At 69.7% G+C, this 27,336-nt stretch overlaps 1 protein-coding gene across 1 annotated transcript; it reads left to right on the plus strand.

The window, feature by feature from the left end:
• Window positions 1-209: 209 nt before the first annotated feature.
• On the plus strand, window positions 210-25,386 carry EPPK1 (epiplakin 1). Its single transcript, XM_088022703.1, has 3 exons — window positions 210-15,476; window positions 16,077-17,069; window positions 17,670-25,386. The coding sequence occupies exons 1-3, from the start codon at window positions 210-212 to the stop codon at window positions 24,990-24,992; spliced, it is 23,583 nt and encodes a 7,860-aa protein (XP_087878829.1). The 3' UTR covers window positions 24,993-25,386.
• Window positions 25,387-27,336: the final 1,950 nt, after the last annotated feature.

Raw genomic sequence — 27,336 nt, forward strand, 5'->3', positions numbered from 1 at the left:
CCTGGGACCCCACCGGGCAAGGCAAAGGACCTCACTTGGATGCTGATCCCCGTCCCCCAGGCTGACTCAGGGTTTGGGGCTGAGCCCGGACTGTTCCCCTCCTGCCTGCCTGGGCCTTCCCAGGGCCCCTAACAGAGCCTTTCTCCCCCTGCAGGGAGCAAACACAGTGGGCCTTGGGTGAGTGAATTCTACACAACTGGCCAAGCATGATGAATGGCCACACCTCTCCTCCTCTTGATGTCCTGGCCACCAACGGCACTGAGCTGACCACCGTCCCCGGGACCATGAAGGCCATGCTGGGAACCAGCACCCCCTCTGGGCCCCAATCCAAGAGCATCGCTGGGGTATACGTGGAGGCCTCCTGCCAGGCTCAGAGTCTCTACACCGCCATGAAGCAGGGCCTCCTGTCCGGTGAGCTTGGGCTGGCTCTGCTGGAGGCCCAGGCCGCCACTGGGGGCCTTGTAGACCCCACGCAGGGCCACTTCCTCTCTGTGTCTGAGGCCGTGCGGCAGGGCCTGGTAGGCCTGGAGCTAAAGGAGAGGCTCCTGGCTGCTGAGCGGGCCGTCACTGGGTACCCCGATCCCTACGGTGGCGGGAGGCTGGCACTCTTCCAGGCCATCAGGAAGGAGGTGCTGGAGCGAGCACTGGGGTGCAGCTGGCTAGAGGCCCAGCTGGCTACTGGGGGCCTGGTAGATCCCATTCGGGGTGTGCGAGTGGCCCCAGAGCTGGCCTGCCAGCAGGGCCTCCTAGACCAGGAGACGTGGCGTGGCCTGGCAGAGGGCAAGCCCAGCTCCGGTGCCCGTGGCTTCCTGAACCCCAACACGGGGGAGTGGCTGTCCTACCGCAGGCTGCTGGGCAAGTGCGTGAGAGACCCCAGTACAGGGCTGGCTCTGCTGCCCCTCAAGACCACTTTCCAGACCCTGAGTGGGGCAGTGAGCTTGGCAGAGCTGCTGGAGGTGGGGGTCCTGGATGGGGAGACCGCCCGGGGCCTTCAGGAGGGCAAGCTGGTGGCGTCAGATGTAAGCAGATGGGCCTCTGTGAAGCGCTACCTGCAGGGCGTGGGTGGCGTGGCAGGGGTTGTCCTGCTGCCCGCGGGCCACAAGAAGAGCTTCTTCCAGGCCATCACTGAGCACCTGCTCCCGATGGGCACGGCACTCCCGCTCCTGGAGGCTCAGGCTGCCACCTGCACGCTGGTGGACCCAGCCACTGGCCGGCGGCTAATGGTGGATGAGGCCGTCAGGTCAGGCCTGCTCGGCCCAGAGCTCCACAGGCAGCTGCTGGTGGCCGAGCAGGCGGTGACGGGGTATGATGACCCCTTCAGCAGCGGGCGAGTCTCCCTCTTCCAGGCCATGAAGAAGGAGCTGGTAGACAGGCCTCTGGCACTGCGACTCCTAGATGCCCAGCTGGCCACAGGTGGTCCAGTGTGTCCAGCCCGCAGGCTCCGGCTGCCCCTGGAGGCCGCCCTGCGCCTCGGATGCCTGGACGAAGAGACGTGGCAGTGTGTCTCCCGGGCCACTGGCTTCTCAGACCCCAGCACACGGGGGAGCCTTGGCTATGGGCAGCTGATGGCCCGCTGTGTCACCGATCCAGAGACAGGGCTGGCCTTCCTTCCTCTCTCAGACGGGGCCCTCGGAGGGGAGCCACAAGGACCCCCATTCATTGACCACAGCACCCGGCAGGCCTTAAGTGAGGCCACGGCCACCATCTCCGTGGGCAAGTTCCAGGGCCGGCCCGCGTCACTCTGGGAGCTGCTCTTCTCCGAGCCCATCTCCACAGAGCAGAGGGCAGCACTGGCCCAGCAGCACCAGGAAGGCACCATCTCGTTGGAGGAACTGGCGGCGGTGCTGAGGGCCACCCTGGAGCAGGCTGCAGCCACGGCCAGGACCACCTTTGCTGGGCTCAGGGGGCCCGTGACGCCAGATGAGCTGTTGAAAGCAGGGATCATTGACCAGGACGTGTACGAGCAGCTGAAGCGAGGACAAACCACAGCCCAGGAAGTGGGCAGGCTGGACTCGGTCCAGAGGTACCTGCAGGGCACTGGCTGCATCGCGGGCGTGCTGCTGACCGGCTCCCGGGAGCGGCTCAGTATCTACGAGGCTCGCGGGAAGGGGCTTCTCAGGCACGGCACAGCACTCATCCTCCTGGAGGCCCAGGTGGCCACGGGCTTCATCCTTAACCCAAAGGAAAACAAGACATACTCTGTAGAGGAGGCACTGAGGGCCGGCCTCATTGGGCCTGATGTGTTTGCAAAGCTGCTGTCGGCCGAGCGCGCCGTCACCGGCTACAAGGACCCCTACACCGGGCAGCAGATCTCCCTCTTCCAGGCCATGAAGAAGGAGCTCATCGTCCGCGACCACGGCATCCGCCTGCTGGAGGCCCAGATCGCCACGGGCGGCATCATCGACCCCGTGCACAGCCACCGCGTGCCCGTGGACGTGGCCTACCAGCGCGGCTACTTCGACGAGGAGATGAACCGCGTCCTGGCGGACCCGAGCGACGACACCAAGGGCTTCTTCGACCCCAACACGCACGAGAACCTCACATACCTGCAGCTGCTGGAGCGCTGTGTGCTCGACCCCGAGACGGGGCTGCGCCTGCTGCCCCTCGGCCGCTCGCAGCCCGAGCTGGTGGATGGCACCACCCGACGGGCCTTCCAGAGCCTGCTGCTGTCTGTGAGGTATGGGCGGTTCTGGGGACAAAGGGTTTCCGCATGGGAGCTGATCAACTCAGAGTGCTTCGGCGAGGACCAGCGGAGGCAGGTCCTGCGGGACTACCGACAGCACAGGGTGTCACTGGCACAGGTGGTCCAGCTGCTGGGGAGAGCAGTGGGGAGGTGGGTGGACATCACGCTGCCCATGCTCCGGGGCCGAGTTACAGCCTACCAGCTCTGGGAGGCCCAAATCATTGACCAAGAGCTGCTGGACCGGGTGCTGGAGGGGGCAGTGAGCCCCGAGGCCCTCCTCCACATGGACGGCGTCCAGCGGGCCCTGCGTGGCTCGGGTGCCGTGGGTGGCGTGCTGCTGCAGTCCTCCAGCCAGCGGCTCGGCCTCTACCAGGCCATGAAGCAGAAGCTGCTGGGGCCAGGTGTGGTGCTAGCCCTGCTGGAGGCTCAGGCGGCCACTGGAGCCATTGTTGACCACCACAGTCTGGAGACCCTGTCCGTGGATGAGGCCGTGCGCAGGAGGCTGGTGGGCCCAGAGCTGTACTGCAGGCTAAGGCAGGCAGAAGACGCTGTCAGCGGCTTCAGAGACCCCTTCTCCGGGGAGTGGGTATCCCTGTTCCAGGCCATGAAGAAGGGCCTTGTCCCTGTAGATCAGGCTGCCCGCCTCCTGGATGCCCAGGTGGCCACAGGAGGGGTCATTGACCCCACAGGCCACCTTCGCCTCCCCATGCCCGTGGCCACCCAGCGTGGCTACCTCGACCAGGAAATGGCGATGGCCTTGTCCAGCTCCTCCAAGACCTTCCCCACGCCAGATGGCCGGGGACACACCAGCTATGCCCAGCTCCTGGACCAGTGTGTGAGGGACGAGGCCTCTGGGCTTTACTTCCTGCCCCTGCCAGAAAATGCTGCTGCTGTCCCCACCGACGAGCAGGTCCAGTCGACCCTGCAGGCCGTGCCGGGGGCTGAGGACGGCACGTCCCTCTGGGAGCTCCTGAGCTCTTGCTGCTTCACCGATGAACAGCGGAAGAGCCTGTTGGAGGACTTCAGGGCAGGGAAGACCACGGTGCAGCAGCTTCAGGAAATGGTGCAGAAGCAGGTGCGCGAGGCAGAGCTCCTGGCACAGGCTCGTGTCACGGTGCCCGGCCCAAGGGGGGAGATTCCTGCCGTCTGGCTGCTGGACGCCAGCATCATCACCCAGGAGACCCTGGTGGCGCTGGCTCAGGGCACACAGTCACCTGCTGAGGTTGCTGAGCAACCCGCCGTGAAGGCCTGCCTGTGGGGTACGGGCTGTGTAGCCGGTATGCTGTTGCAGCCGTCGGGGGCCAAGGTCAGCATCAGCCAGGCCATGAGGGACGGCCTCTTGCCCGAGGGCCTGGGGCGAAGGCTGCTGGAGGCCCAAGTGGCATCCGGCTCCCTCATTGACCCACTGACCAACCGGAGGCTATCTGTGGAAGGTGCCATCAAGGCCGGCCTGGTGGCTGGGGCACTGCATGAGCAGCTGCAACAAGCCAAGAGGGCCGTGACCTGGCACAATGACCCCTATTCAGGAGGCGCCCTCTCACTGTGGCAGGCCATGGAGAAGGGGCTAGTGCCCCAAAGTGAGGGCCTCCCCCTCCTACAGGTGCAGTTGGCCACAGGGGGTGCAGTGGACCCTGTCCACGGGGTGCACCTGCCCGAGGCGGCGGCCTGCAGGCTTGGCCTCCTGGATGAGCAGGTCAGCCGGGTGCTAACATCAACAGCCGAGGACAGTAAGTTCTTCTTCGACCCCAGCGCACAGGACAAGGTGACGTACCACCAACTCAAGGAGCGCTGTGTCCTGGACACTGACACCGGCCTGTGGCTGCTTCCGCTTGCCCAGGACAGGGTGCTAAAGGTGGACGAGCACACGCTGGTGGCCCTGAGGGCCATGAAGGTGCCTGTCGGCACTGGGAGGTTCAAAGGTCTCAGTGTGTCACTGTGGGACCTGCTCCACTCAGAGTACGTCGACATCCATAAACGGCGGGAGCTGGTGGTGCTCTGCCAGTCCGGGAGGGCCACCGCCCTGCGGCACGTGGCTGTGGCCGTCACCACCCTGGTTGAGACCTCAGAGAGACAGCCCTCACAGGCCAGCTTTAGAGGACTCCGGAAGCTGGTGTCGGCCAGTGACTTATTTAGGTCCCAGCTGATTGACAAGGAGACGCTGGACGCGCTGAATCAGGGCAGAAGGACGGTGCAGGAGGTGACGGAGAGGAGCAGCATCAGGTGGTACCTGGAGGGAGGCAACTTCATTGCTGGGGTCCTCATCCAGGGCACAAAGGAGAAGATGAGCATCTACCAGGCCATGTGGAAGGGCGTCCTGCGGCCCGGCACGGCCCTGGTGCTGCTGGAGGCGCAGGCGGCCACCGGCTTCCTCATCGACCCCGTGCGCAACCAGAGGCTGTCCGTGGAGGAGGCGGTGGCCGCGGGCGTGGTGGGCGGCGAGATCCAGGAGAAGCTGCTGTCGGCCGAGCGCGCCGTCACCGGCTACACGGACCCCTACACCGGGGAGCAGATCTCCCTCTTCCAGGCCATGAAGAAGGAGCTCATCGTCCGCGACCACGGCATCCGCCTGCTAGAGGCCCAGATCGCCACGGGCGGCATCATCGACCCCGTGCACAGCCACCGCGTGCCCGTGGACGTGGCCTACCAGCGCGGCTACTTCGACGAGGAGATGAACCGCGTCCTGGCGGACCCGAGCGACGACACCAAGGGCTTCTTCGACCCCAACACGCACGAGAACCTCACGTACCTGCAGCTGCTGGAGCGCTGTGTGCTCGACCCCGAGACGGGGCTCTACCTGTTACAAATTGTGAAGAAAGGAGAAACCTACATTTATATTGATGAAGCCTCAAAGCAGCTTCTGCAATCCCAAACTATGACCATGCACGTGGGGAGGTTCGCCAGTCAGAAGGTCTCCCTCTGGGACCTACTGTCGTCTCAGTACTTCACAGAAGAAAGGAAACGGGAGCTCATCCACAAGTACAGAGCCCAGAATATGTCCCTAGAGCAGCTGTTGGGGGTCATCACTGCTACGGTGGAAGAAATAGAGGAGCAATACCAAGGCATGAAGGTGGCAGCCATCCGTGGAGAGGTGACAGCTGTAGAGTTGTTCAACTCTGGAGTCATTGATAAAAGGACCCTGGATGCCCTGTCCCGGGAGAAATCAGGGGGGCAGGATCTCAGCAGGTTGGCGCACGTGAGGCCCTATCTGGAAGGCAGTGGCTGCATTGCGGGGGTGATTATACCCTCTACCCAAGAGGTGATGAGCTTCTACGAGGCCAGCAGGAAAGGACTCATCCCCATGGGGTTTGCGGCTCAGCTGCTGGAGGCCCAGGCAGCCACGGGATTCATGCTGGATCCCTGCAGCCAGAAGAGGCTCTCTGTGCAGTATGCCGTGGCTGAGGGCCTGGTGGGTGAAGAACTGAAGGCGAGGCTTCTGGATGCTGAGAAGGCCGCCCTAGGCTACACAGACCCAGCCACAGGAGACACAATCTCACTGTTCCAGGCCATGCAGAGGAAGTTCGTCCAAAGAGAGGAAGCACTGAGACTGCTGGAGGTGCAGGTGGCCACGGGGGGCATCATCGACCCCCTGCACCACCACCGGCTCCCACTGGACATGGCCTACAGACGGAGTTGTCTGCACCAGGACACATACCCACTCGTTGCAGATCAGAAGCACATGAACAAAAGGTATGTGGATCCAAACACTCAGGAGAGGGTCACGTACCAACAGCTACAGGAGAGGAGCCAAAAAGAAGCAGGGACTGATTGGGCTCTCTTCCTGGTAGTCAGGGACCACCAAACCTGTGCCTATATTGACAAGGCAACAAGGAGGGCCTTAGAAGCCGAGCAGGTGCAGGTCCCGGTGGGAAGGTACAAGGACCAGAAGCCATCACTGTGGGAGCTTCTCAACTCTGAGTACGTGCCCCACGAGATGAAACTCCAGTTAATCACTGACTATAAAGTAAACATGACCCAGGCACTGGAAAAGGTAGTAAACACTATTTTAGAACTAATAGATGAGAAAGAAAAAAGCAAGAAGGAACTATGGTTCCAAGGTATCCGAAAACAAATCACGGCTTCGGAACTCATCGATGCAGAAATCATCAGCAAAGCGGTGATGGGTGACCTAGAAAAGGGCACCAAGACCCTGCAGGAGGTGACGGAGATGGACTCGGTGAAGCGCTACCTGCAGGGCACGGGCTGCATCGCGGGCGTGCTGGTGCCCGCCAAGGACGAGCCCGGGCGGCAGGAGAAGATGAGCATCTACCAGGCCATGTGGAAGGGCGTCCTGCGGCCCGGCACGGCCCTGGTGCTGCTGGAGGCGCAGGCGGCCACCGGCTTCGTCGTCGACCCCGTGCGCAACCAGAGGCTGTCCGTGGAGGAGGCGGTGGCCGCGGGCGTGGTGGGCGGCGAGATCCAGGAGAAGCTGCTGTCGGCCGAGCGCGCCGTCACCGGCTACACGGACCCCTACACCGGGGAGCAGATCTCCCTCTTCCAGGCCATGAAGAAGGAGCTCATCGTCCGCGACCACGGCATCCGCCTGCTGGAGGCCCAGATCGCCACGGGCGGCATCATCGACCCCGTGCACAGCCACCGCGTGCCCGTGGACGTGGCCTACCAGCGCGGCTACTTCGACGAGGAGATGAACCGCGTCCTGGCGGACCCGAGCGACGACACCAAGGGCTTCTTCGACCCCAACACGCACGAGAACCTCACGTACCTGCAGCTGCTGGAGCGCTGTGTGCTCGACCCCGAGACGGGGCTGCGCCTGCTGCCGCTGGCCGGCCGGGGCTCCGCCGTGCACCAGCTGAGCGAGGAGCTGCGCGGCGCCCTGCGGGACGCCCGCGTGACGCCGGGCGACGGCGTCCTCCAGGGCCAGAGCGTCTCCGTCTGGGAGCTCCTGTTCTACCGGGAGGTGCCCGAGGGCCTGCGGCAGGACCTGCTGCGCAGGTACCAGGCGGGCGCGCTGACCGTGCAGGAGGTGGGCGCCGCCCTCACCCCGCTGCTGGCCCGTGCCGCCGCCGCCGAGAGCGGGGTCCCGCGCCCGGCCCCGCCGGACCCCCGCGGGGCCCTGCGTGCCGCCACCATGGAGGTCAGGGTGGGCCGCCTGCGCGGGCCGGCGGTGCCCGTGTGGGACGTGCTGGCGTCCAGCTACGTGAGCGGCGCCACGCGGGAGCAGCTGCTGGCCGGCTTTGGCTCGGGGACGCTGGCCTTGCCGGCGCTGACCCGCAGGCTCACCACCATCATCGAGGAGGCGGAGGCGGCCGGTGGGCCCGAGCGCGCTCAGGGCGACGCCGCCCGCGGCCCGCAAGAGGCCGGGCCAGCCGGGCGCGGTGGCGGGGACGGCGACGGCGACGGCGACAGCGACGCGGGGCCGTCCCCGGGCCAGGCCGCCGCCGAGCCCGCCGCCGGTGGCCCCCAGGAGCAGGCCCTGCGTGCCGCCACCGTGGAGGTGCACGCCGGGCAGTTCCGGGGGCAGCGGCCCTCCGCGTGGGAGGTCCTCTTCTCCTCCTACCTGAGCCGGGCCCGCCGGGATGAGCTTCTGGCCCAGCACGCGGCCGGCGCCCTGGCCGTGCCCGCCCTGGTCACCATCCTCACCCAGGCCGTCGAGGAGGTGGAGGAGCGGCTGAGCAAGGTGTCCTTCCGGGGCCTGAGGCGCCAGGTGTCCGCCTCCGAGCTGCACACGTCCGGGATCCTGGGCCCCGAGACCCTGCGGGGCCTGGCCCAGGGCACCAAGACCCTGCAGGAGGTGACGGAGATGGACTCGGTGAAGCGCTACCTGCAGGGCACGGGCTGCATCGCGGGCGTGCTGGTGCCCGCCAAGGACGAGCCCGGGCGGCAGGAGAAGATGAGCATCTACCAGGCCATGTGGAAGGGCGTCCTGCGGCCCGGCACGGCCCTGGTGCTGCTGGAGGCGCAGGCGGCCACCGGCTTCGTCGTCGACCCCGTGCGCAACCAGAGGCTGTCCGTGGAGGAGGCGGTGGCCGCGGGCGTGGTGGGCGGCGAGATCCAGGAGAAGCTGCTGTCGGCCGAGCGCGCCGTCACCGGCTACACGGACCCCTACACCGGGGAGCAGATCTCCCTCTTCCAGGCCATGAAGAAGGAGCTCATCGTCCGCGACCACGGCATCCGCCTGCTGGAGGCCCAGATCGCCACGGGCGGCATCATCGACCCCGTGCACAGCCACCGCGTGCCCGTGGACGTGGCCTACCAGCGCGGCTACTTCGACGAGGAGATGAACCGCGTCCTGGCGGACCCGAGCGACGACACCAAGGGCTTCTTCGACCCCAACACGCACGAGAACCTCACGTACCTGCAGCTGCTGGAGCGCTGTGTGCTCGACCCCGAGACGGGGCTGCGCCTGCTGCCGCTGGCCGGCCGGGGCTCCGCCGTGCACCAGCTGAGCGAGGAGCTGCGCGGCGCCCTGCGGGACGCCCGCGTGACGCCGGGCGACGGCGTCCTCCAGGGCCAGAGCGTCTCCGTCTGGGAGCTCCTGTTCTACCGGGAGGTGCCCGAGGGCCTGCGGCAGGACCTGCTGCGCAGGTACCAGGCGGGCGCGCTGACCGTGCAGGAGGTGGGCGCCGCCCTCACCCCGCTGCTGGCCCGTGCCGCCGCCGCCGAGAGCGGGGTCCCGCGCCCGGCCCCGCCGGACCCCCGCGGGGCCCTGCGTGCCGCCACCATGGAGGTCAGGGTGGGCCGCCTGCGCGGGCCGGCGGTGCCCGTGTGGGACGTGCTGGCGTCCAGCTACGTGAGCGGCGCCACGCGGGAGCAGCTGCTGGCCGGCTTTGGCTCGGGGACGCTGGCCTTGCCGGCGCTGACCCGCAGGCTCACCACCATCATCGAGGAGGCGGAGGCGGCCGGTGGGCCCGAGCGCGCTCAGGGCGACGCCGCCCGCGGCCCGCAAGAGGCCGGGCCAGCCGGGCGCGGTGGCGGGGACGGCGACGGCGACGGCGACAGCGACGCGGGGCCGTCCCCGGGCCAGGCCGCCGCCGAGCCCGCCGCCGGTGGCCCCCAGGAGCAGGCCCTGCGTGCCGCCACCGTGGAGGTGCACGCCGGGCAGTTCCGGGGGCAGCGGCCCTCCGCGTGGGAGGTCCTCTTCTCCTCCTACCTGAGCCGGGCCCGCCGGGATGAGCTTCTGGCCCAGCACGCGGCCGGCGCCCTGGCCGTGCCCGCCCTGGTCACCATCCTCACCCAGGCCGTCGAGGAGGTGGAGGAGCGGCTGAGCAAGGTGTCCTTCCGGGGCCTGAGGCGCCAGGTGTCCGCCTCCGAGCTGCACACGTCCGGGATCCTGGGCCCCGAGACCCTGCGGGGCCTGGCCCAGGGCACCAAGACCCTGCAGGAGGTGACGGAGATGGACTCGGTGAAGCGCTACCTGCAGGGCACGGGCTGCATCGCGGGCGTGCTGGTGCCCGCCAAGGACGAGCCCGGGCGGCAGGAGAAGATGAGCATCTACCAGGCCATGTGGAAGGGCGTCCTGCGGCCCGGCACGGCCCTGGTGCTGCTGGAGGCGCAGGCGGCCACCGGCTTCGTCGTCGACCCCGTGCGCAACCAGAGGCTGTCCGTGGAGGAGGCGGTGGCCGCGGGCGTGGTGGGCGGCGAGATCCAGGAGAAGCTGCTGTCGGCCGAGCGCGCCGTCACCGGCTACACGGACCCCTACACCGGGGAGCAGATCTCCCTCTTCCAGGCCATGAAGAAGGAGCTCATCGTCCGCGACCACGGCATCCGCCTGCTGGAGGCCCAGATCGCCACGGGCGGCATCATCGACCCCGTGCACAGCCACCGCGTGCCCGTGGACGTGGCCTACCAGCGCGGCTACTTCGACGAGGAGATGAACCGCGTCCTGGCGGACCCGAGCGACGACACCAAGGGCTTCTTCGACCCCAACACGCACGAGAACCTCACGTACCTGCAGCTGCTGGAGCGCTGTGTGCTCGACCCCGAGACGGGGCTGCGCCTGCTGCCGCTGGCCGGCCGGGGCTCCGCCGTGCACCAGCTGAGCGAGGAGCTGCGCGGCGCCCTGCGGGACGCCCGCGTGACGCCGGGCGACGGCGTCCTCCAGGGCCAGAGCGTCTCCGTCTGGGAGCTCCTGTTCTACCGGGAGGTGCCCGAGGGCCTGCGGCAGGACCTGCTGCGCAGGTACCAGGCGGGCGCGCTGACCGTGCAGGAGGTGGGCGCCGCCCTCACCCCGCTGCTGGCCCGTGCCGCCGCCGCCGAGAGCGGGGTCCCGCGCCCGGCCCCGCCGGACCCCCGCGGGGCCCTGCGTGCCGCCACCATGGAGGTCAGGGTGGGCCGCCTGCGCGGGCCGGCGGTGCCCGTGTGGGACGTGCTGGCGTCCAGCTACGTGAGCGGCGCCACGCGGGAGCAGCTGCTGGCCGGCTTTGGCTCGGGGACGCTGGCCTTGCCGGCGCTGACCCGCAGGCTCACCACCATCATCGAGGAGGCGGAGGCGGCCGGTGGGCCCGAGCGCGCTCAGGGCGACGCCGCCCGCGGCCCGCAAGAGGCCGGGCCAGCCGGGCGCGGTGGCGGGGACGGCGACGGCGACGGCGACAGCGACGCGGGGCCGTCCCCGGGCCAGGCCGCCGCCGAGCCCGCCGCCGGTGGCCCCCAGGAGCAGGCCCTGCGTGCCGCCACCGTGGAGGTGCACGCCGGGCAGTTCCGGGGGCAGCGGCCCTCCGCGTGGGAGGTCCTCTTCTCCTCCTACCTGAGCCGGGCCCGCCGGGATGAGCTTCTGGCCCAGCACGCGGCCGGCGCCCTGGCCGTGCCCGCCCTGGTCACCATCCTCACCCAGGCCGTCGAGGAGGTGGAGGAGCGGCTGAGCAAGGTGTCCTTCCGGGGCCTGAGGCGCCAGGTGTCCGCCTCCGAGCTGCACACGTCCGGGATCCTGGGCCCCGAGACCCTGCGGGGCCTGGCCCAGGGCACCAAGACCCTGCAGGAGGTGACGGAGATGGACTCGGTGAAGCGCTACCTGCAGGGCACGGGCTGCATCGCGGGCGTGCTGGTGCCCGCCAAGGACGAGCCCGGGCGGCAGGAGAAGATGAGCATCTACCAGGCCATGTGGAAGGGCGTCCTGCGGCCCGGCACGGCCCTGGTGCTGCTGGAGGCGCAGGCGGCCACCGGCTTCGTCGTCGACCCCGTGCGCAACCAGAGGCTGTCCGTGGAGGAGGCGGTGGCCGCGGGCGTGGTGGGCGGCGAGATCCAGGAGAAGCTGCTGTCGGCCGAGCGCGCCGTCACCGGCTACACGGACCCCTACACCGGGGAGCAGATCTCCCTCTTCCAGGCCATGAAGAAGGAGCTCATCGTCCGCGACCACGGCATCCGCCTGCTGGAGGCCCAGATCGCCACGGGCGGCATCATCGACCCCGTGCACAGCCACCGCGTGCCCGTGGACGTGGCCTACCAGCGCGGCTACTTCGACGAGGAGATGAACCGCGTCCTGGCGGACCCGAGCGACGACACCAAGGGCTTCTTCGACCCCAACACGCACGAGAACCTCACGTACCTGCAGCTGCTGGAGCGCTGTGTGCTCGACCCCGAGACGGGGCTGCGCCTGCTGCCGCTGGCCGGCCGGGGCTCCGCCGTGCACCAGCTGAGCGAGGAGCTGCGCGGCGCCCTGCGGGACGCCCGCGTGACGCCGGGCGACGGCGTCCTCCAGGGCCAGAGCGTCTCCGTCTGGGAGCTCCTGTTCTACCGGGAGGTGCCCGAGGGCCTGCGGCAGGACCTGCTGCGCAGGTACCAGGCGGGCGCGCTGACCGTGCAGGAGGTGGGCGCCGCCCTCACCCCGCTGCTGGCCCGTGCCGCCGCCGCCGAGAGCGGGGTCCCGCGCCCGGCCCCGCCGGACCCCCGCGGGGCCCTGCGTGCCGCCACCATGGAGGTCAGGGTGGGCCGCCTGCGCGGGCCGGCGGTGCCCGTGTGGGACGTGCTGGCGTCCAGCTACGTGAGCGGCGCCACGCGGGAGCAGCTGCTGGCCGGCTTTGGCTCGGGGACGCTGGCCTTGCCGGCGCTGACCCGCAGGCTCACCACCATCATCGAGGAGGCGGAGGCGGCCGGTGGGCCCGAGCGCGCTCAGGGCGACGCCGCCCGCGGCCCGCAAGAGGCCGGGCCAGCCGGGCGCGGTGGCGGGGACGGCGACGGCGACGGCGACAGCGACGCGGGGCCGTCCCCGGGCCAGGCCGCCGCCGAGCCCGCCGCCGGTGGCCCCCAGGAGCAGGCCCTGCGTGCCGCCACCGTGGAGGTGCACGCCGGGCAGTTCCGGGGGCAGCGGCCCTCCGCGTGGGAGGTCCTCTTCTCCTCCTACCTGAGCCGGGCCCGCCGGGATGAGCTTCTGGCCCAGCACGCGGCCGGCGCCCTGGCCGTGCCCGCCCTGGTCACCATCCTCACCCAGGCCGTCGAGGAGGTGGAGGAGCGGCTGAGCAAGGTGTCCTTCCGGGGCCTGAGGCGCCAGGTGTCCGCCTCCGAGCTGCACACGTCCGGGATCCTGGGCCCCGAGACCCTGCGGGGCCTGGCCCAGGGCACCAAGACCCTGCAGGAGGTGACGGAGATGGACTCGGTGAAGCGCTACCTGCAGGGCACGGGCTGCATCGCGGGCGTGCTGGTGCCCGCCAAGGACGAGCCCGGGCGGCAGGAGAAGATGAGCATCTACCAGGCCATGTGGAAGGGCGTCCTGCGGCCCGGCACGGCCCTGGTGCTGCTGGAGGCGCAGGCGGCCACCGGCTTCGTCGTCGACCCCGTGCGCAACCAGAGGCTGTCCGTGGAGGAGGCGGTGGCCGCGGGCGTGGTGGGCGGCGAGATCCAGGAGAAGCTGCTGTCGGCCGAGCGCGCCGTCACCGGCTACACGGACCCCTACACCGGGGAGCAGATCTCCCTCTTCCAGGCCATGAAGAAGGAGCTCATCGTCCGCGACCACGGCATCCGCCTGCTGGAGGCCCAGATCGCCACGGGCGGCATCATCGACCCCGTGCACAGCCACCGCGTGCCCGTGGACGTGGCCTACCAGCGCGGCTACTTCGACGAGGAGATGAACCGCGTCCTGGCGGACCCGAGCGACGACACCAAGGGCTTCTTCGACCCCAACACGCACGAGAACCTCACGTACCTGCAGCTGCTGGAGCGCTGTGTGCTCGACCCCGAGACGGGGCTGCGCCTGCTGCCGCTGGCCGGCCGGGGCTCCGCCGTGCACCAGCTGAGCGAGGAGCTGCGCGGCGCCCTGCGGGACGCCCGCGTGACGCCGGGCGACGGTGTCCTCCAGGGCCAGAGCGTCTCCGTCTGGGAGCTCCTGTTCTACCGGGAGGTGCTCGAGGGCCTGCGGCAGGACCTGCTGCGCAGGTACCAGGCGGGCGCGCTGACCGTGCAGGAGGTGGGCGCCGCCCTCACCCCGCTGCTGGCCCGTGCCGCCGCCGCCGAGAGCGGGGTCCCGCGCCCGGCCCCGCCGGACCCCCGCGGGGCCCTGCGTGCCGCCACCATGGAGGTCAGGGTGGGCCGCCTGCGCGGGCCGGCGGTGCCCGTGTGGGACGTGCTGGCGTCCAGCTACGTGAGCGGCGCCACGCGGGAGCAGCTGCTGGCCGGCTTTGGCTCGGGGACGCTGGCCTTGCCGGCGCTGACCCGCAGGCTCACCACCATCATCGAGGAGGCGGAGGCGGCCGGTGGGCCCGAGCGCGCTCAGGGCGACGCCGCCCGCGGCCCGCAAGAGGCCGGGCCAGCCGGGCGCGGTGGCGGGGACGGCGACGGCGACGGCGACAGCGACGCGGGGCCGTCCCCGGGCCAGGCCGCCGCCGAGCCCGCCGCCGGTGGCCCCCAGGAGCAGGCCCTGCGTGCCGCCACCGTGGAGGTGCACGCCGGGCAGTTCCGGGGGCAGCGGCCCTCCGCGTGGGAGGTCCTCTTCTCCTCCTACCTGAGCCGGGCCCGCCGGGATGAGCTTCTGGCCCAGCGCGCGGCCGGCGCCCTGGCCGTGCCCGCCCTGGTCACCATCCTCACCCAGGCCGTCGAGGAGGTGGAGGAGCGGCTGAGCAAGGTGTCCTTCCGGGGCCTGAGGCGCCAGGTGTCCGCCTCCGAGCTGCACACGTCCGGGATCCTGGGCCCCGAGACCCTGCGGGGCCTGGCCCAGGGCACCAAGACCCTGCAGGAGGTGACGGAGATGGACTCGGTGAAGCGCTACCTGCAGGGCACGGGCTGCATCGCGGGCGTGCTGGTGCCCGCCAAGGACGAGCCCGGGCGGCAGGAGAAGATGAGCATCTACCAGGCCATGTGGAAGGGCGTCCTGCGGCCCGGCACGGCCCTGGTGCTGCTGGAGGCGCAGGCGGCCACCGGCTTCGTCGTCGACCCCGTGCGCAACCAGAGGCTGTCCGTGGAGGAGGCGGTGGCCGCGGGCGTGGTGGGCGGCGAGATCCAGGAGAAGCTGCTGTCGGCCGAGCGCGCCGTCACCGGCTACACGGACCCCTACACCGGGGAGCAGATCTCCCTCTTCCAGGCCATGAAGAAGGAGCTCATCGTCCGCGACCACGGCATCCGCCTGCTGGAGGCCCAGATCGCCACGGGCGGCATCATCGACCCCGTGCACAGCCACCGCGTGCCCGTGGACGTGGCCTACCAGCGCGGCTACTTCGACGAGGAGATGAACCGCGTCCTGGCGGACCCGAGCGACGACACCAAGGGCTTCTTCGACCCCAACACGCACGAGAACCTCACGTACCTGCAGCTGCTGGAGCGCTGTGTGCTCGACCCCGAGACGGGGCTGCGCCTGCTGCCGCTGGCCGGCCGGGGCTCCGCCGTGCACCAGCTGAGCGAGGAGCTGCGCGGCGCCCTGCGGGATGCCCGCGTGACGCCGGGCGACGGCGTCCTCCAGGGCCAGAGCGTCTCCGTCTGGGAGCTCCTGTTCTACCGGGAGGTGCCCGAGGGCCTGCGGCAGGACCTGCTGCGCAGGTACCAGGCGGGCGCGCTGACCGTGCAGGAGGTGGGCGCCGCCCTCACCCCGCTGCTGGCCCGTGCCGCCGCCGCCGAGAGCGGGGTCCCGCGCCCGGCCCCGCCGGACCCCCGCGGGGCCCTGCGTGCCGCCACCATGGAGGTCAGGGTGGGCCGCCTGCGCGGGCCGGCGGTGCCCGTGTGGGACGTGCTGGCGTCCAGCTACGTGAGCGGCGCCACGCGGGAGCAGCTGCTGGCCGGCTTTGGCTCGGGGACGCTGGCCTTGCCGGCGCTGACCCGCAGGCTCACCACCATCATCGAGGAGGCGGAGGCGGCCGGTGGGCCCGAGCGCGCTCAGGGCGATGCCGCCCGCGGCCCGCAAGAGGCCGGGCCAGCCGGGCGCGGTGGCGGGGACGGCGACGGCGACGGCGACAGCGACGCGGGGCCGTCCCCGGGCCAGGCCGCCGCCGAGCCCGCCGCCGGTGGCCCCCAGGAGCAGGCCCTGCGTGCCGCCACCGTGGAGGTGCACGCCGGGCAGTTCCGGGGGCAGCGGCCCTCCGCGTGGGAGGTCCTCTTCTCCTCCTACCTGAGCCGGGCCCGCCGGGATGAGCTTCTGGCCCAGCACGCGGCCGGCGCCCTGGCCGTGCCCGCCCTGGTCACCATCCTCACCCAGGCCGTCGAGGAGGTGGAGGAGCGGCTGAGCAAGGTGTCCTTCCGGGGCCTGAGGCGCCAGGTGTCCGCCTCCGAGCTGCACACGTCCGGGATCCTGGGCCCCGAGACCCTGCGGGGCCTGGCCCAGGGCACCAAGACCCTGCAGGAGGTGACGGAGATGGACTCGGTGAAGCGCTACCTGCAGGGCACGGGCTGCATCGCGGGCGTGCTGGTGCCCGCCAAGGACGAGCCCGGGCGGCAGGAGAAGATGAGCATCTACCAGGCCATGTGGAAGGGCGTCCTGCGGCCCGGCACGGCCCTGGTGCTGCTGGAGGCGCAGGCGGCCACCGGCTTCGTCGTCGACCCCGTGCGCAACCAGAGGCTGTCCGTGGAGGAGGCGGTGGCCGCGGGCGTGGTGGGCGGCGAGATCCAGGAGAAGCTGCTGTCGGCCGAGCGCGCCGTCACCGGCTACACGGACCCCTACACCGGGGAGCAGATCTCCCTCTTCCAGGCCATGAAGAAGGAGCTCATCGTCCGCGACCACGGCATCCGCCTGCTGGAGGCCCAGATCGCCACGGGCGGCATCATCGACCCCGTGCACAGCCACCGCGTGCCCGTGGACGTGGCCTACCAGCGCGGCTACTTCGACGAGGAGATGAACCGCGTCCTGGCGGACCCGAGCGACGACACCAAGGGCTTCTTCGACCCCAACACGCACGAGAACCTCACGTACCTGCAGCTGCTGGAGCGCTGTGTGCTCGACCCCGAGACGGGGCTGCGCCTGCTGCCGCTGGCCGGCCGGGGCTCCGCCGTGCACCAGCTGAGCGAGGAGCTGCGCGGCGCCCTGCGGGACGCCCGCGTGACGCCGGGCGACGGCGTCCTCCAGGGCCAGAGCGTCTCCGTCTGGGAGCTCCTGTTCTACCGGGAGGTGCCCGAGGGCCTGCGGCAGGACCTGCTGCGCAGGTACCAGGCGGGCGCGCTGACCGTGCAGGAGGTGGGCGCCGCCCTCACCCCGCTGCTGGCCCGTGCCGCCGCCGCCGAGAGCGGGGTCCCGCGCCCGGCCCCGCCGGACCCCCGCGGGGCCCTGCGTGCCGCCACCATGGAGGTCAGGGTGGGCCGCCTGCGCGGGCCGGCGGTGCCCGTGTGGGACGTGCTGGCGTCCAGCTACGTGAGCGGCGCCACGCGGGAGCAGCTGCTGGCCGGCTTTGGCTCGGGGACGCTGGCCTTGCCGGCGCTGACCCGCAGGCTCACCACCATCATCGAGGAGGCGGAGGCGGCCGGTGGGCCCGAGCGCGCTCAGGGCGACGCCGCCCGCGGCCCGCAAGAGGCCGGGCCAGCCGGGCGCGGTGGCGGGGACGGCGACGGCGACGGCGACAGCGACGCGGGGCCGTCCCCGGGCCAGGCCGCCGCCGAGCCCGCCGCCGGTGGCCCCCAGGAGCAGGCCCTGCGTGCCGCCACCGTGGAGGTGCACGCCGGGCAGTTCCGGGGGCAGCGGCCCTCCGCGTGGGAGGTCCTCTTCTCCTCCTACCTGAGCCGGGCCCGCCGGGATGAGCTTCTGGCCCAGCACGCGGCCGGCGCCCTGGCCGTGCCCGCCCTGGTCACCATCCTCACCCAGGCCGTCGAGGAGGTGGAGGAGCGGCTGAGCAAGGTGTCCTTCCGGGGCCTGAGGCGCCAGGTGTCCGCCTCCGAGCTGCACACGTCCGGGATCCTGGGCCCCGAGACCCTGCGGGGCCTGGCCCAGGGCACCAAGACCCTGCAGGAGGTGACGGAGATGGACTCGGTGAAGCGCTACCTGCAGGGCACGGGCTGCATCGCGGGCGTGCTGGTGCCCGCCAAGGACGAGCCCGGGCGGCAGGAGAAGATGAGCATCTACCAGGCCATGTGGAAGGGCGTCCTGCGGCCCGGCACGGCCCTGGTGCTGCTGGAGGCGCAGGCGGCCACCGGCTTCGTCGTCGACCCCGTGCGCAACCAGAGGCTGTCCGTGGAGGAGGCGGTGGCCGCGGGCGTGGTGGGCGGCGAGATCCAGGAGAAGCTGCTGTCGGCCGAGCGCGCCGTCACCGGCTACACGGACCCCTACACCGGGGAGCAGATCTCCCTCTTCCAGGCCATGAAGAAGGAGCTCATCGTCCGCGACCACGGCATCCGCCTGCTGGAGGCCCAGATCGCCACGGGCGGCATCATCGACCCCGTGCACAGCCACCGCGTGCCCGTGGACGTGGCCTACCAGCGCGGCTACTTCGACGAGGAGATGAACCGCGTCCTGGCGGACCCGAGCGACGACACCAAGGGCTTCTTCGACCCCAACACGCACGAGAACCTCACGTACCTGCAGCTGCTGGAGCGCTGTGTGCTCGACCCCGAGACGGGGCTGCGCCTGCTGCCGCTGGCCGGCCGGGGCTCCGCCGTGCACCAGCTGAGCGAGGAGCTGCGCGGCGCCCTGCGGGACGCCCGCGTGACGCCGGGCGACGGTGTCCTCCAGGGCCAGAGCGTCTCCGTCTGGGAGCTCCTGTTCTACCGGGAGGTGCTCGAGGGCCTGCGGCAGGACCTGCTGCGCAGGTACCAGGCGGGCGCGCTGACCGTGCAGGAGGTGGGCGCCGCCCTCACCCCGCTGCTGGCCCGTGCCGCCGCCGCCGAGAGCGGGGTCCCGCGCCCGGCCCCGCCGGACCCCCGCGGGGCCCTGCGTGCCGCCACCATGGAGGTCAGGGTGGGCCGCCTGCGCGGGCCGGCGGTGCCCGTGTGGGACGTGCTGGCGTCCAGCTACGTGAGCGGCGCCACGCGGGAGCAGCTACTGGCCGGCTTTGGCTCGGGGACGCTGGCCTTGCCGGCGCTGACCCGCAGGCTCACCACCATCATCGAGGAGGCGGAGGCGGCCGGTGGGCCCGAGCGCGCTCAGGGCGACGCCGCCCGCGGCCCGCAAGAGGCCGGGCCAGCCGGGCGCGGTGGCGGGGACGGCGACGGCGACGGCGACAGCGACGCGGGGCCGTCCCCGGGCCAGGCCGCCGCCGAGCCCGCCGCCGGTGGCCCCCAGGAGCAGGCCCTGCGTGCCGCCACCGTGGAGGTGCACGCCGGGCAGTTCCGGGGGCAGCGGCCCTCCGCGTGGGAGGTCCTCTTCTCCTCCTACCTGAGCCGGGCCCGCCGGGATGAGCTTCTGGCCCAGCGCGCGGCCGGCGCCCTGGCCGTGCCCGCCCTGGTCACCATCCTCACCCAGGCCGTCGAGGAGGTGGAGGAGCGGCTGAGCAAGGTGTCCTTCCGGGGCCTGAGGCGCCAGGTGTCCGCCTCCGAGCTGCACACGTCCGGGATCCTGGGCCCCGAGACCCTGCGGGGCCTGGCCCAGGGCACCAAGACCCTGCAGGAGGTGACGGAGATGGACTCGGTGAAGCGCTACCTGCAGGGCACGGGCTGCATCGCGGGCGTGCTGGTGCCCGCCAAGGACGAGCCCGGGCGGCAGGAGAAGATGAGCATCTACCAGGCCATGTGGAAGGGCGTCCTGCGGCCCGGCACGGCCCTGGTGCTGCTGGAGGCGCAGGCGGCCACCGGCTTCGTCGTCGACCCCGTGCGCAACCAGAGGCTGTCCGTGGAGGAGGCGGTGGCCGCGGGCGTGGTGGGCGGCGAGATCCAGGAGAAGCTGCTGTCGGCCGAGCGCGCCGTCACCGGCTACACGGACCCCTACACCGGGGAGCAGATCTCCCTCTTCCAGGCCATGAAGAAGGAGCTCATCGTCCGCGACCACGGCATCCGCCTGCTGGAGGCCCAGATCGCCACGGGCGGCATCATCGACCCCGTGCACAGCCACCGCGTGCCCGTGGACGTGGCCTACCAGCGCGGCTACTTCGACGAGGAGATGAACCGCGTCCTGGCGGACCCGAGCGACGACACCAAGGGCTTCTTCGACCCCAACACGCACGAGAACCTCACGTACCTGCAGCTGCTGGAGCGCTGTGTGCTCGACCCCGAGACGGGGCTGCGCCTGCTGCCGCTGGCCGGCCGGGGCTCCGCCGTGCACCAGCTGAGCGAGGAGCTGCGCGGCGCCCTGCGGGACGCCCGCGTGACGCCGGGCGACGGCGTCCTCCAGGGCCAGAGCGTCTCCGTCTGGGAGCTCCTGTTCTACCGGGAGGTGCCCGAGGGCCTGCGGCAGGACCTGCTGCGCAGGTACCAGGCGGGCGCGCTGACCGTGCAGGAGGTGGGCGCCGCCCTCACCCCGCTGCTGGCCCGTGCCGCCGCCGCCGAGAGCGGGGTCCCGCGCCCGGCCCCGCCGGACCCCCGCGGGGCCCTGCGTGCCGCCACCATGGAGGTCAGGGTGGGCCGCCTGCGCGGGCCGGCGGTGCCCGTGTGGGACGTGCTGGCGTCCAGCTACGTGAGCGGCGCCACGCGGGAGCAGCTGCTGGCCGGCTTTGGCTCGGGGACGCTGGCCTTGCCGGCGCTGACCCGCAGGCTCACCACCATCATCGAGGAGGCGGAGGCGGCCGGTGGGCCCGAGCGCGCTCAGGGCGACACCGCCCGCGGCCCGCAAGAGGCCGGGCCAGCCGGGCGCGGTGGCGGGGACGGCGACGGCGACGGCGACAGCGACGCGGGGCCGTCCCCGGGCCAGGCCGCCGCCGAGCCCGCCGCCGGTGGCCCCCAGGAGCAGGCCCTGCGTGCCGCCACCGTGGAGGTGCACGCCGGGCAGTTCCGGGGGCAGCGGCCCTCCGCGTGGGAGGTCCTCTTCTCCTCCTACCTGAGCCGGGCCCGCCGGGATGAGCTTCTGGCCCAGCGCGCGGCCGGCGCCCTGGCCGTGCCCGCCCTGGTCACCATCCTCACCCAGGCCGTCGAGGAGGTGGAGGAGCGGCTGAGCAAGGTGTCCTTCCGGGGCCTGAGGCGCCAGGTGTCCGCCTCCGAGCTGCACACGTCCGGGATCCTGGGCCCCGAGACCCTGCGGGGCCTGGCCCAGGGCACCAAGACCCTGCAGGAGGTGACGGAGATGGACTCGGTGAAGCGCTACCTGCAGGGCACGGGCTGCATCGCGGGCGTGCTGGTGCCCGCCAAGGACGAGCCCGGGCGGCAGGAGAAGATGAGCATCTACCAGGCCATGTGGAAGGGCGTCCTGCGGCCCGGCACGGCCCTGGTGCTGCTGGAGGCGCAGGCGGCCACCGGCTTCGTCGTCGACCCCGTGCGCAACCAGAGGCTGTCCGTGGAGGAGGCGGTGGCCGCGGGCGTGGTGGGCGGCGAGATCCAGGAGAAGCTGCTGTCGGCCGAGCGCGCCGTCACCGGCTACACGGACCCCTACACCGGGGAGCAGATCTCCCTCTTCCAGGCCATGAAGAAGGAGCTCATCGTCCGCGACGACGGCATCCGCCTGCTGGAGGCCCAGATCGCCACGGGCGGCATCATCGACCCCGTGCACAGCCACCGCGTGCCCGTGGACGTGGCCTACCAGCGCGGCTACTTCGACGAGGAGATGAACCGCGTCCTGGCGGACCCGAGCGACGACACCAAGGGCTTCTTCGACCCCAACACGCACGAGAACCTCACGTACCTGCAGCTGCTGGAGCGCTGTGTGCTCGACCCCGAGACGGGGCTGCGCCTGCTGCCGCTGGCCGGCCGGGGCTCCGCCGTGCACCAGCTGAGCGAGGAGCTGCGCGGCGCCCTGCGGGACGCCCGCGTGACGCCGGGCGACGGCGTCCTCCAGGGCCAGAGCGTCTCCGTCTGGGAGCTCCTGTTCTACCGGGAGGTGCCCGAGGGCCTGCGGCAGGACCTGCTGCGCAGGTACCAGGCGGGCGCGCTGACCGTGCAGGAGGTGGGCGCCGCCCTCACCCCGCTGCTGGCCCGTGCCGCCGCCGCCGAGAGCGGGGTCCCGCGCCCGGCCCCGCCGGACCCCCGCGGGGCCCTGCGTGCCGCCACCATGGAGGTCAGGGTGGGCCGCCTGCGCGGGCCGGCGGTGCCCGTGTGGGACGTGCTGGCGTCCAGCTACGTGAGCGGCGCCACGCGGGAGCAGCTGCTGGCCGGCTTTGGCTCGGGGACGCTGGCCTTGCCGGCGCTGACCCGCAGGCTCACCACCATCATCGAGGAGGCGGAGGCGGCCGGTGGGCCCGAGCGCGCTCAGGGCGACGCCGCCCGCGGCCCGCAAGAGGCCGGGCCAGCCGGGCGCGGTGGCGGGGACGGCGACGGCGACGGCGACAGCGACGCGGGGCCGTCCCCGGGCCAGGCCGCCGCCGAGCCCGCCGCCGGTGGCCCCCAGGAGCAGGCCCTGCGTGCCGCCACCGTGGAGGTGCACGCCGGGCAGTTCCGGGGGCAGCGGCCCTCCGCGTGGGAGGTCCTCTTCTCCTCCTACCTGAGCCGGGCCCGCCGGGATGAGCTTCTGGCCCAGCACGCGGCCGGCGCCCTGGCCGTGCCCGCCCTGGTCACCATCCTCACCCAGGCCGTCGAGGAGGTGGAGGAGCGGCTGAGCAAGGTGTCCTTCCGGGGCCTGAGGCGCCAGGTGTCCGCCTCCGAGCTGCACACGTCCGGGATCCTGGGCCCCGAGACCCTGCGGGGCCTGGCCCAGGGCACCAAGACCCTGCAGGAGGTGACGGAGATGGACTCGGTGAAGCGCTACCTGCAGGGCACGGGCTGCATCGCGGGCGTGCTGGTGCCCGCCAAGGACGAGCCCGGGCGGCAGGAGAAGATGAGCATCTACCAGGCCATGTGGAAGGGCGTCCTGCGGCCCGGCACGGCCCTGGTGCTGCTGGAGGCGCAGGCGGCCACCGGCTTCGTCGTCGACCCCGTGCGCAACCAGAGGCTGTCCGTGGAGGAGGCGGTGGCCGCGGGCGTGGTGGGCGGCGAGATCCAGGAGAAGCTGCTGTCGGCCGAGCGCGCCGTCACCGGCTACACGGACCCCTACACCGGGGAGCAGATCTCCCTCTTCCAGGCCATGAAGAAGGAGCTCATCGTCCGCGACCACGGCATCCGCCTGCTGGAGGCCCAGATCGCCACGGGCGGCATCATCGACCCCGTGCACAGCCACCGCGTGCCCGTGGACGTGGCCTACCAGCGCGGCTACTTCGACGAGGAGATGAACCGCGTCCTGGCGGACCCGAGCGACGACACCAAGGGCTTCTTCGACCCCAACACGCACGAGAACCTCACGTACCTGCAGCTGCTGGAGCGCTGTGTGCTCGACCCCGAGACGGGGCTGCGCCTGCTGCCGCTGGCCGGCCGGGGCTCCGCCGTGCACCAGCTGAGCGAGGAGCTGCGCGGCGCCCTGCGGGACGCCCGCGTGACGCCGGGCGACGGCGTCCTCCAGGGCCAGAGCGTCTCCGTCTGGGAGCTCCTGTTCTACCGGGAGGTGCCCGAGGGCCTGCGGCAGGACCTGCTGCGCAGGTACCAGGCGGGCGCGCTGACCGTGCAGGAGGTGGGCGCCGCCCTCACCCCGCTGCTGGCCCGTGCCGCCGCCGCCGAGAGCGGGGTCCCGCGCCCGGCCCCGCCGGACCCCCGCGGGGCCCTGCGTGCCGCCACCATGGAGGTCAGGGTGGGCCGCCTGCGCGGGCCGGCGGTGCCCGTGTGGGACGTGCTGGCGTCCAGCTACGTGAGCGGCGCCACGCGGGAGCAGCTGCTGGCCGGCTTTGGCTCGGGGACGCTGGCCTTGCCGGCGCTGACCCGCAGGCTCACCACCATCATCGAGGAGGCGGAGGCGGCCGGTGGGCCCGAGCGCGCTCAGGGCGACGCCGCCCGCGGCCCGCAAGAGGCCGGGCCAGCCGGGCGCGGTGGCGGGGACGGCGACGGCGACGGCGACAGCGACGCGGGGCCGTCCCCGGGCCAGGCCGCCGCCGAGCCCGCCGCCGGTGGCCCCCAGGAGCAGGCCCTGCGTGCCGCCACCGTGGAGGTGCACGCCGGGCAGTTCCGGGGGCAGCGGCCCTCCGCGTGGGAGGTCCTCTTCTCCTCCTACCTGAGCCGGGCCCGCCGGGATGAGCTTCTGGCCCAGCGCGCGGCCGGCGCCCTGGCCGTGCCCGCCCTGGTCACCATCCTCACCCAGGCCGTCGAGGAGGTGGAGGAGCGGCTGAGCAAGGTGTCCTTCCGGGGCCTGAGGCGCCAGGTGTCCGCCTCCGAGCTGCACACGTCCGGGATCCTGGGCCCCGAGACCCTGCGGGGCCTGGCCCAGGGCACCAAGACCCTGCAGGAGGTGACGGAGATGGACTCGGTGAAGCGCTACCTGCAGGGCACGGGCTGCATCGCGGGCGTGCTGGTGCCCGCCAAGGACGAGCCCGGGCGGCAGGAGAAGATGAGCATCTACCAGGCCATGTGGAAGGGCGTCCTGCGGCCCGGCACGGCCCTGGTGCTGCTGGAGGCGCAGGCGGCCACCGGCTTCGTCGTCGACCCCGTGCGCAACCAGAGGCTGTCCGTGGAGGAGGCGGTGGCCGCGGGCGTGGTGGGCGGCGAGATCCAGGAGAAGCTGCTGTCGGCCGAGCGCGCCGTCACCGGCTACACGGACCCCTACACCGGGGAGCAGATCTCCCTCTTCCAGGCCATGAAGAAGGAGCTCATCGTCCGCGACCACGGCATCCGCCTGCTGGAGGCCCAGATCGCCACGGGCGGCATCATCGACCCCGTGCACAGCCACCGCGTGCCCGTGGACGTGGCCTACCAGCGCGGCTACTTCGACGAGGAGATGAACCGCGTCCTGGCGGACCCGAGCGACGACACCAAGGGCTTCTTCGACCCCAATACGCACGAGAACCTCACTTACGCAGAGCTTCTCCAGAGAGCTTCCGTCGAGCCAGAGACGGGCCTCTTATTTCTTTCCATTATTTGAGCAGAATGGCCTTTCTTGACATTGTTGATTCGTTTTCTATAAACATATGTCTGTATTTCAGCAATCTCCAAAAAGTCCGATTACTTTTGTTATGTATCCTCCTTGTTAAATATATATATATATCTGGAGAGAAGCTAATAATTTCCATTTTCCTTCTAACGTCTTCACGTTTCCCATGTTGTGCTAAAATGAGTATATGTGGGCACCTGGGTGCCTCAGTCGTTGGGCGTCTGCTTTCGGCTCAGGTCATGATCCCAGGCTCCTGGGATCGAGCCCCGCATGGAGCCCCGAATCGAGCCCCACAGAGAGCCCCGCATCGGGCTCCCTCCTCGGTGGGATGCCTGCTTCTCCCTCTCCCACTCTCCCTGGTTGTGTCCCCTCTCTTGCTCTTCTGTCTCTCTGTGAAATAAATAAATAATATATTAAAATAAAATAAAATAAAATGAGTATATGCTCTCATGATACTCCTATGGATATTTCCACCAATTTTTACTTGTCAAATTTTAGTCTGTGTGTATCTTAGTGATGGATATTTGTTGACCTTTTCTGATAAACTTTGTTGCGGTTAGTGCTAAGAAGTCTTTCCTTTGTTTTTTGTTTTTTTGTCACGTTCCACTGAATAGTATACATCCGATTGTTTTTTTCCTCTGTTTATTCAATGCACTCTCATACATTTCAAAGATATGCTTCTGCTTGTGGACTCACTCATTTCCTATCAATCAACGGTTTGTGTCTCTTTGGGGTCCCTCTTGGTGTCCGTGCTCCACACTCTGTGGTCAGGTAGGGTTCAATCTGAATTTGTCTTGGAGCAGTCTATTACATATGTTCCCTCAGAGGGTTGTGTGACTGGCATATTTTGGAGCTATATCCTTCAAAATTTACAGAGAAATATTCATGTTTATAAACAAAGTTTTCTTCTTTTCAGATTTTTGAGTCTTCAGATGTTTTAAATGCAGAGAGAAGAAAGTAAACAACGAAAAAAACATGTCACACATGTAGGGCAACATGGAGCTTCATCTAGAATAGTCTCTGAGAATGGTGCAGGTCTTGGAGCATGACCCCTGGAAGATCCTAGATCTTCAGTCCTTAATTAAAGGGTGTCTTGTTGGGACATGGGGCCTGTCTTTCCTAGTCTCCGTGTTCACTACACAGAGAGTTGTGAGCAGCTGAGAGACATTTTGGTTGTGCCTCCTGGTGCTAGGTGGCAGCCAGGAAATAGGGAGTAGGCTGCTGCAGTGGCCCTGGTGAGCAACGTGGGTCATATAGGGATGACAGCAGTGGGGATGGTGGAAGGGGTCAGATGCCATCTATGGCAACATCTGGGGAAAAGAGAGGTGTCCCTGTTGACTCTGATACACCAGTGGGGCTGAAGACCACTGAACAGAGATGGAGTAGGAGTTCAGGGCTGGGGTTCGAGTTTGAGAGAAAGTACATGTGTGTACCACTTTTCTCCCTAGAAAGAGACAATGAAGGATGGGGGAGGAAATGAGCAAGTGCGAGAGGGTGAGACCATGGGAAGGCAGTGGAGGTTGTGCGGTAAAGGGAGATTTTAAGCAAGAATTCTAGAGCGTGTCTCTCGTTGACATGGCCAGAGGGTGTGCTGAGGGGCCTCCTGAAGAGAAAGGGGCTGCATGTGAGTAGGGTAGTTTGGCCTCCTCTGTGTCACCGGAAAGGGAAGAATTACCATTTCGGAGTGTGGGACAGTAAACGCGTGCAGAAGAATAGAAAGAACAGAGCTGCAAGCAGTGGGAGGTTTGTGATCATGAATTAAAGTCACTGGGCCAGCCTGCTATTATCACTTCAGTGACCGTCCCACGTGTTCCTTGGGGGAGGGGGTGCCCCACCCCAGGCCTTCCCCGAGACCTTCGGGTCCAAGCCCCAGGCCGAAGGAAGCCTGGACACTGAACGGGGTCTGGGGCTGGGTTCCGGGTTGTGCGTAGCTTGAGTGTGGTGGGGAGGCGGTGCAGGAAGAACCTGCAGCTCCAAAAGCTGGGCAGGGACCTTTCCCGGAGTCCCTGACCCGGTCCCACGCAGGTCGCAGAGCGCCCAGGGAGGATCCGATGTACCCGGCTCCAGGCCGGCGCCGAAAGCCCTGAGGTCAGGTCGCTGGAGTCAGGCTGGTGGCGGGGACTGCTCTCCCTGCAGCCGACAGCGGAGGCTTCCCCCAGGAGCGGGGCGCCTGGCTCCTAGCAGGACCTCCGGGGGCCGGCCCTAGGCGGGATAGGCGGGGCCCAGACCGGGGCGGACTCCGTGGGGCGGGGCCTTAGTCAGGGACAGGCCGGGCTTCAGGCAGGGAGGGGGACTCATAAGGAATGGGGCTCGCGAGCGGGGGTTCTGCCCGGGC

Source organism: Eumetopias jubatus, unplaced genomic scaffold, assembly GCF_037043125.1.
Source record: "Eumetopias jubatus isolate StellerSeaLion01/CBP00866 unplaced genomic scaffold, mEumJub1_p1.0 scaffold_4, whole genome shotgun sequence".
NCBI lineage: Eukaryota > Metazoa > Chordata > Mammalia > Carnivora > Otariidae > Eumetopias > Eumetopias jubatus.

Coding starts and splice junctions, on each gene's coding strand:
- EPPK1 (XM_088022703.1), top strand. CDS start 210: ATGAATGGCCACACCTCTCCTCCTCTTGATGTCCTGGCCACCAACGGC. Junction 15,477..16,076: donor TGAGCGAGGAGCTGCGCGGC/GCCCTGCGGGAT, acceptor CCCCAGGAGCAG/GCCCTGCGTGCCGCCACCGT. Junction 17,070..17,669: donor TGAGCGAGGAGCTGCGCGGC/GCCCTGCGGGAC, acceptor CCCCAGGAGCAG/GCCCTGCGTGCCGCCACCGT.